This window comes from Diplotaxodon limnothrissa, linkage group LG7 (genome assembly GCF_057381915.1).
Source record: "Diplotaxodon limnothrissa isolate DT_005_m linkage group LG7, D_limnothrissa_male_GT1.1, whole genome shotgun sequence".
Taxonomy (NCBI): Eukaryota; Metazoa; Chordata; class Actinopteri; order Cichliformes; family Cichlidae; genus Diplotaxodon; species Diplotaxodon limnothrissa.
Window position 1 is genome coordinate 4,143,541 of NC_140602.1, and position 9,354 is coordinate 4,152,894.

At 40.5% G+C, this 9,354-nt stretch overlaps 1 protein-coding gene across 1 annotated transcript; it reads left to right on the plus strand.

Moving 5' to 3' along the window:
* The first annotated feature begins 896 nt into the window (after positions 1 to 896).
* Positions 897 to 9,349, plus strand: LOC146627581 (thromboxane-A synthase-like). The gene is made up of 14 exons (XM_085359017.1): positions 897 to 1,021; positions 1,271 to 1,415; positions 1,645 to 1,738; positions 1,890 to 1,942; positions 2,069 to 2,165; positions 2,283 to 2,399; positions 5,646 to 5,734; positions 5,843 to 5,991; positions 6,190 to 6,320; positions 6,405 to 6,761; positions 6,846 to 6,934; positions 7,648 to 7,785; positions 8,842 to 9,004; positions 9,106 to 9,349. The coding sequence occupies exons 2-14, from the start codon at positions 1,321 to 1,323 to the stop codon at positions 9,184 to 9,186; spliced, it is 1,653 nt and encodes a 550-aa protein (XP_085215143.1). The 5' UTR covers positions 897 to 1,021; positions 1,271 to 1,320; the 3' UTR covers positions 9,187 to 9,349.
* Positions 9,350 to 9,354: the final 5 nt, after the last annotated feature.

The following is a 9,354-nucleotide window of genomic DNA, read 5'->3' on the forward strand; positions in this document are numbered from 1 at the left end:
AAATCACTACTTTTTGCAAATCATAAAATACTAAATCTTTTTTGACAGCAAAGTTGATTTAATCTGGCACATTCTAAATTCTTTCAGGTGGATTGGTACACAGTGTCTACACACATTGGGCGCGAGCACTCTCTACAGACAATGAAAGGAATTGCAACATGCAGCATTTATATCATTCCCAATGCTGAGATTTTCAGTGCTGGTTGTAAACAGAATTGTGCAAATAATGAAAAGAACACATTTAGAAAAATTTGCAGTTTTTATATTCATGTGAAATTTTCTGTATTGAAATAAAAATCTGTCTATCAGTAAAAATAGGTGTAAAAACATCTATCTTGTACCATTTAGACAACCTTCATGACTCTTTAGAGACAAAACATCTGATCCAAATTTTCTCTACAGCATGACAAAATCAATACTGGTGATGTCTCAACCTGGTATTGCATGAAGAGGAAGAATCAACTGAGAAAATTTAACTTTGATGAAAAACTGTGGCAGGTTTTCCAAGGTGTTTTGAGGCTCTACTTGTGTAAAAAGGCTGTCAAACAGCCAGGAATGGCAAAGACAAGTTAAGCCTCCCGCTTTATAGCTGCAAAAAAGAAAATAATTTTATGAATATTTTGGCATCTTCAGTTTAGTCTTTTTGTGTCACTTTATGTCACTTTTGATAGACGTTTTTTCTTGTCATCAAATAAAGCTCCTGTGTTGCATATTGTTCTCGCATCTTCTTTCTTCAAGAAGTAATTTTCTTTGGCTAGCGTAACATTACATGAGTTACATCAGGGTTAAAAACTGCAATACAGGTTCAGACAGTTGACTAAAGAAAAGCAAAGCTGAACTATGGACCCCTAAAGGTTTGTGCAATAGCAGCTCTTTAACTCATTACCTTTACCCTGCTCTGTCTCATTTATGGAGGTGGTGAGGCAATCCAAATCTGTAGTTACTATTTTATCTGTGGTTTAACATTTGTGTGCACAAAACAGAAGTGGATACAATAGGAACAGACATCTCTCCTCTTCAGGTGAGTTCTCAAGGCTACAAAAAAAGCTTCAGTAAGTAGAAAGTCTTGGAAGAAACTACACAACTGATCGGGGACAAAGCGGCTTGACAACATGGAATAGATGTATGGTCTTTGGCAGGTGTTTATTTCCCCAAAAGCCTGAATTTCTGCACAATACCTTTAAATGCTTTGTTCTAGTGAAAGTCATGACTAAAGTATTGAATAAAAATATTAGTATAACTAATTCTTTTTTGCTGTTTTTCTCTCCAGGGGCCTTTTTCTCCTATTAATGATTGAAAACTGAGAGAAGATTTTCCAACATGCAGGGTGCAGGTGACTTTCTAAATGTATTCAACACTGAGACCAGCAAAATATCTGTGACACTCTTCCTCATTTTTCTTGGTCTCCTCTACTGGTGAGTATGTCAATGATACACTTTTTTCAAGGGAAATAAGGACACGTAAATAATCTGCTAGTGCCATAAAACACATACATTGACATTTTATAGAGCAGGCAGTGCAAACGAATGCAACAATAACTCTAGACAGAATCCAGGTAAAGGTGAGCTCTGTTCTTTACTGCATTTGACACAAATTCTTTTCATTCAACCTACAAACAACACATTTCAACACTTTTGCCTGTAGGTATTCAGTCCATCCCTTCTCAGTCCTCTCACGATGTGGCATCAAACATCCGAAGCCAGTGCCTTTCTTTGGGAACTTATTCATGTTTCAGCAGGTAAGATACAGTGTAACAAAGGAAGACCAGAGTTACCTTCAATGTCTGCTTGATTTTGCATCAAACTGGGATGGTGTCCTTGTTCTCATATTTGTGTCATTATTGTCAGCTGACTGTTACATCGACTGTGTTTTTCAAATATTCTTTTCAGGGTTTTTTCAAACCTCTGAATGATCTTGTCAAAACATATGGTAAAGTATGTGGGTAAGTAAAAATACATCCTACAACAGCAACTACTGAAATAAGATTGTGAATATTTTGCTTCTATAAATAATCTACAGTTTGAGATGATACTTTACCCATCATGTTTTGTCTGGACTCATACTTCAGGTATTATTTGGGCCGGACACCAGTGATAGTGGTAGCAGACCCTGATATGCTCAGACAATTGCTGGTGAAGGACTTCAGCAACTTCCCTAACAGGAATGTAAGGAAATTATACAAAGCAAAGATGCAACATGTGTGTTTATTCCTGATTGTCACACAAGAGTTACTGAGGGGTTATTACAGATTGTTTTGCCTGTGCTCTCTTATCTCTCTGCAGAAATTTGTGTTTGCCAAAAAGCCTGTATCTGATTGCCTTCTCCAGTTAAGGAATGAACAGTGGAAACGAGTACGGAGTGTCCTGACCCCATCTTTCAGTGCTGCCAAGATGAAAGAAGTGAGAAAATAAAGTTCTCATTAAGTGAGATAAGATAAGATGAAATAAGATACATGACATCACATCTCATCTTCTGGTGCTTATCCGGGTTTGGGTCGCCAGTGCAACATTCTGAGACGGGAAGGCCAAATTTCTCACCCCAGTCACCTCTTCCAGCTCATCTGGGGGGACGTAGACCGGTAACTCGAGAGCTTCACTTTTATCCTAAGCTCTCTCTTCTCTCTTGCAAGCTACTCATGAACAACATCCCAAGATACTTAAATCCCTCCACCTGGGACAGTAACTTGTCCATGACCCAGAGTGGCCACTCCACTCTTTTCCAGCTGTGAACCATGGTCTTGGATTGGAGGTGCTAATTCTCATTCATGCTGCTTTGTACTCAGTCACGAACCGCTCCAGTGCAAACTGGAAGTCATCACCTAATGAAGCCAAAACGCTAAGATGAAATCCTGAGGCCACCAAAGTGGAAACCCCCCCACCACCTGGATACAACTAGATATTCTGTCCAGGAAACACCCAACACATCCAGGTTTTTGCTGCAGCCACTGCCTGAGCCGTGTTCCACTTGGTCTATTGGCACCCAAGAGCTGTTCCTGGAGTCCTACAGGCTAGCCAAGCCTGACAGGCTTCCTTCTTCAGCTTGATACCTCCTTTTACCTCCGGTGTCCACCATTCGGTTTGTTTACCACCAAGGTACAAAACACCTTACAGTTGCAGCTCAGTGCAGCAGCCTCAGCTGTGGAGGTGCTGAACATGGTCTATTCAGACACCCTCACTACACGTTTGGGTGCACCAGGTTTGTCCAGCATCCTCCCTCCCCACCTGATCCAACTCACCACCAGGTGGTGATCAGTTGGCACTCGAGTGTCCAGAACATACAGCCACAGATCTGATGATACAATAATAAAATTGATTGAAATTTATGTTTGAACATGGTGGGAGGGGTGGACAGACGTGTGGCTATTTGCACAGGAACGCACACGGCTGGAGATCGCTATTCCCCCGCACTCATGGAGAAAAACATGCCTAGTGCTCCTCCGACTCGTGATACGGCAGGACTGTCGTAAAAGCATGTGACGTCATCACCGCAGCAAACAGTAAGAACAAAGTGGAACTTATCGGCAGAAATTAACATTGCACTTATAGCGATGCGATTGAAATATAAGGAGACTTTCGGACAGTAACTGAAGGTAAAATGCAGCTAAACAGTCCTGTTTTAAACCAGGCACTTCCACCTCCGCTCTGCTGCGTCTCAGCCAGCAGCGCTCTGGCAGCAACAGCACTAGAGCCAGAGCAGGGGAGAGTGGAGCTGGAACAAACCAAATGTTATGTCTCAACCAAGTACTGTATGCTTTTTATATTTTTAGCAGTGTGTCACACAAATAGCAAATATTGTCAAAAAAAGGAAGAAATCTTTGGGGGTGCTTTGATTGGGCTAAAATCGCCCCTGGCATAACAGAATAACCACCCCAGCCTGCTGCCTCTCAGCGAGAGCAACTCCAGGCTGTAGTGATGGGAATTCTGGCTCTTTTTAGAGAGCCGGCTCTTTCGGCTCGGCTCACTAAAAAGAGTCGGCTCTTTCAGCTCCCAACCGGCTCTTCAGGTTGTTTTGTTGCTTTAATTAATTTATTATTAACAATAATATAAAATTATGCACAAAAGGAATTACTAATGTAAAAAAAAGTGGTTTTATTTATATATGTTTATATATAAAAATATACAGTGACCCCTAGACACAAAACACATACAAACTCCAAAACACATTTCTAGCGTTAACTGAACTTCAAAACAGAGCTACCTAGATCACTTAAATTACACAATTGAAAGCATATGTGTATTGTTTGTGTATTTATACACAAGCATTCATATATGTTCATTTACCTGTTACTACCACACACCAAATCCGGTCGTTGGTACTTGCTGGCTTGTGTAGCCACGAGGTAACAAAAGCTCAACACTGGGCCTAGCATCCTGGAGCACTTCTGTTGTGTTTTGTACGTGTTTTGGAGTTTTTACGTGCTTCAGGGTTTGTACGTGTTTTGAAGTTTGTACGTGCTTCAGGGTTTGTACGTGTTTTGAAGTTTGTACGTGCTTTGTTTGTAGGGGCCACCGTAAATATACTTTTATTTATTCACTCCACATAAAATGTAATAAATAAATCATATAATACAAAAACCAACTAGTCACAGTTCAACTTTTAACTATTTACATTTTCAGCTTTTTCCTTTTAAACAAATTTAAAATGAAACAACACAAAACACTGCAAACCACAACACAATTAAATATAAATTAAAATATGAAAACAAAAAGAAGATGCATATTCTCTGTCATATGGACCTGCATGAATAAACTTTCTGAATCCTTTATCATCCACAACTGAAAAAAGTTGTGGATGATTACTATACCTTTCTAATGTGACGTTGTTGTCCCTGGCTCTCTTTCTCTCTCTCTCCCTCCCGCTCTGTTCCTGTGCTACTGCGAGTGTAACTACCGCCCCTCCCCCCTCTGCCCAGCGCAAAGCACAAGGCTTGCATGTGGAGTGAAGCGGGAAAAAAGTGCGACAGAGGGTGGGAGAAAGAAAAAGAAAAAACCACGGCTCGCAATAAGGAGCTGGCTCGCGTCGTTCACGTCAAAGATCCGGCTCTAAGAGCCATTTCGTTCGCGACCAACACATCACTACCAGGCTGGAGCCCAGCCCCTCTCCGGGAGGCTGGTTCTAGGGTCCAAGTCATGCTTTGAGGTGAGCCCAACTATATATAGCCGGTATCATTCAATCTCAAGCACTAGCTCAGGCTCTTTCCACAACAGAGGGGTGACATTCCATGTCCCAATACCCTGCGCCCAGCCGTGCCCCATAGGCTAAGGCATGGAACCCCACGCACCCTCTACAGGCATGACTCCAGGGTGGTGTCCCAGTAACCCTATGAAGCGCAGGGTAAACTGTTCCCTTGTTTTTGCACTGACAATAGTTGTCTGAATCGCCCTTCATCTGGTTCCTCACCCAGGACCAATTTGACATGGGAGACCCTACCAGATTGCAAAAGCCTCCCGACAACATAGGATCCCAACTGACAACTTAGATTCCTGGAACTATGTTGTATGTGTAATTTAAGTAGCTGTGGTAGTGGTGTTTATGGAATTACATGGACCTGTCCCCCATTTTTTATGTTTATGGACCCATTATGATTCACTGAAGTGTTTATAGGACTATTTTGCATCTGTCATTATCTCTCCATTTGAGTGTAGATGGTTCCGCTCATCAACACAGCCATTGATACCCTGATGAAGAATTTGCATGTCTACGCTGAGTCAGGAGAGGCCTTTGATATCCACAGGTAAATACATAAACAATGATGAAAGCCTGAAAGCAGTTTGTCTACTTTACTTCTACTGTATTTTTTCTTTCACTGTTCATATTTCTAAAATTTGATGCTATTTTGCAGATACTTTGGCTACTTTACCATGGATGTTATTGCCAGTGTGGCATTTGCAACTCAGGTGGACTCGCAGAATAACCCAGATGACCCACTTGTCCAACACGCTCAGATTGCCTTCACCAATGATTTCTTCAAGTCTGTCTTGTTACTTTTCTGTGAGTCATTATTATAACACAATTGAATTTCAGATATTTATGTAGGACATTAAAAGAGAAAGTTGATCACAAAGAATTGTAAGAAAGAATTTCAGAAAGGTTAAATAGATGTAGAATATGCCAAAGAAGTATTTAAGCATTTTTGTTGATATACCTGTGTATACAGTTCTCTGCAGATTTGTGTGTTTCTGTCTTTAGTTGCTTTTCCCTCCATCATGGCTCCTCTGTCGAGGTTCATACCCAACAAAAGACAAGACAAGATGAGTCATTTCTTCATTAACAGCATTCACAAAATCATCAAACAGAGAGAGGAGCAGCCTCCTGAGCAGGTGAATCTCAGACTTTCCTAAATCTGTGTGTGGCTTTGAAACTGTCATTTTCCTATCTTTCTTATTTATTTCTTTTACACGTAGAGACGTAGAGACTTCCTTCAGCTGATGTTAGATGCTCGAACCACCGAAGAGTGTGTGTCATTGGAGCGCTTTGACACTTCAAATGACACCGATGAGATCAGTGACAACAACCAGCAGACCCAGTCTTCAGGCAAAGTTCAGGAAAATGACCTTCCTCATTCACAGGAGCCGTCTGTCAGGCGTCCACAGAAAAAGATGATGACTGAGGATGAGATTGTTGGTCAGGCTTTCATCTTCCTCCTGGCAGGCTATGAAACCAGTAGCAGCACTCTGGCGTTCACCTGCTACCTCTTGGCCCTCCACCCTGAATGTCAACTCAAAGTACAGAAAGAGGTGGATGATTTCTACACTAGACATGTGAGTGTTTTACAGTTGGTTCTGATCTATTTTGATTCATGCAGTTGTGGACAGTCATTGATTGTCATGCTGTTTGCTTTGTAGGACTCACCTGATTACACAAATGTGCAGGAGCTGAAGTATTTGGACATGGTTATATGTGAAGCATTACGCCTCTACCCTCCTGGATTCAGGTAAAGAAGGATGTCAATTGGGGCTACAGTGGGGTAGCTTTGGTACCCTGTGATATAGGAAGATTTTCAGCATTGTCCCTTAATTAGCTTTTCATGGGGTATAGCCATAATGCTATCATCCGGAAAACCTTTCTTCTTCTTCTTCTTCTTCTTCTTCTTCTTCTTCTTCTTCTTCTTCTTCTTCTTCTTCTTCTTCTTCTTCTTCTTCTTCTTCTTATTATTATTATTATTATTATTATTATTATTATTATTATTATTATCATCATCATTACTGTTGAAAGATCAAAGATGGGTTCAGCAATGCAGATGTTTTCTGATCTTTTGACATTTGGGTTAAGCTCTGTTCACATTTGGATCCAGATGCATTAAAAATGCTTTTGTAGCTATCATTACGCTTAAACTCTTCTTCTTTGAATGGAGCTATGTACAGAAATAGAGAGCAGGGGAGGCAAGAGAGGCAATGGCAACTATAACTGACAGCAAAAAGCAATAGAGCTTAAAAGTCCAAATAAATTAAGGAAATAACAGTTCTGATAATGATGTTAAATTTATTTTCACTGTTTTCCCCCTTTAGTTTCTCTGGGGGTGGCAGTGGTCAGGGAATTACATAACGTAATAAAGTAAATAAATAAAGTAAATAAAGTTACAGCTCTTCTGTCGATACTGTGTGTGACCATTCTGTAACTGTGTAATTTTGAAATTTTCCCACTAAGGTTTGCACGAGAAATAGATCATGACTGTGTGGTGAATGGTCAGCAACTTCCTAAAGGAGCAATACTGGAGATCCCTGCAGGCTTCCTCCATTATGACCCAGAACACTGGCCCGAGCCTGAGAAGTTCATTCCTGAGAGGTGCTTCAGTTCTGTCTGAAACGAGTAAAGAGACTGACTTATGACTGCAGTCAAATGTTGACTTATTAACATGATTTCAGCTGTATATTAACAACATATTAAATATTTTTCTGTACAGTGGTACAAATACATTTTTTGGGTGTGGTAAACACTTTTGTGTAGTGAAATTATCACATCTGCAACCCACAAATACAATCTCAATTCAAAAAGTTGGGACACAGTGTAAAATATAAATAAAAACAATGCATTTATTTACAAATCTTATAAACCCATAATTTATTCAAAATAGAACATTTAAACTGAGATATAGCTTGATTTTGAATTTGTTGGGAGTTGGCACATTGCAGTGTCAGTAGTTAGTAGTATCAGTTAGTAGTATCTCCTCTTTTTAACAACAGTCTGGAAACTGAAGAGACCAGTTGCTGGACTTGGAGTTGCTGGACTTGGATTGAGAGTTTTGCTTTCATGCTCTGCTCTTTCTTTACCACAACGAACCAATGCAGCCTCCACATCTCTTCAGCAGTGGCCCCAATCTGTCTGTCAATTTCCCACTCCATTTTTCCCTCACTTCTGAGGGTCTTCATAAGACCCTCAGATACTTAAACCCCTGCACTTGGGGTAGCAACTCGTCCCTGAAAAGAGTAGGCACTCCACCCTTTTCAGCTAAGAACCATGGCCTCCACCTTGGAGTTGTGATTCTCGTTCTTGCCGCTTCATACTCGGCTGGAAACCGCTCCAGTGAGTGCTGGAGACAACCACCAGATGAAGCCAAGAGACCCACATCACCTGCAAATAGCAACGAGGAGATTCAAAGGTCACCAAAATGGGAACTTTCTGTCACATGGCTATGCCTAGAAATTCTTTCCATAAAAACTATGAACAGAACTGTATCATGTAATATTTTTCATGTAGTTAAATATCTCAGTTCAAGATAACAGTAGTTTTATGCCATTGTATAAAGTAGCAAGAGAAATTTGTCTCATTAAGAATGTGGTCTTTTAGTTTCCAATGCTTTTCATTCAACTTTAAAAACAACAACTTGCTGTTGATCCCCAGGTTTACACCAGAGGCCAAGGCCAGTCGACATCCATTCGTATACCTACCATTTGGGGCTGGCCCCCGTAACTGTGTGGGAATGAAGCTCGCCCAGCTTGAAATCAAACTGGCTTTAATGCATCTGTTCCACAACTTCAACATCACTGCCTGCTCTAAGACTGAGGTACGTTTGACTTAGAGCTGCTCAGCAAATCTCATGAATGTTCATTAACAGCCAGTCCTGAAAAAAGATGTTTGTTTTATCGAGGGCACTCTTTTTTTCAGGTTCCTCTTGAGTTGAAGTCGTTAAGCACTCTTGGTCCTAAAAATGGTGTTTGTGTGAAAATTTCCAGAAGGAGCAAGTGAGATTGTCTGCTGACTTCTCTATCGAATGACTGGATCATTTTCACCAGACTGCAAAATAAGTTCAACTGTCTTAGTTCAAGTTAATCCAGTACTTGGGAGATGCTTGAAAAATCACAACATTGAAATATTTTAGATTTGAATGTACTAAATATAATAAGGGATTTACTG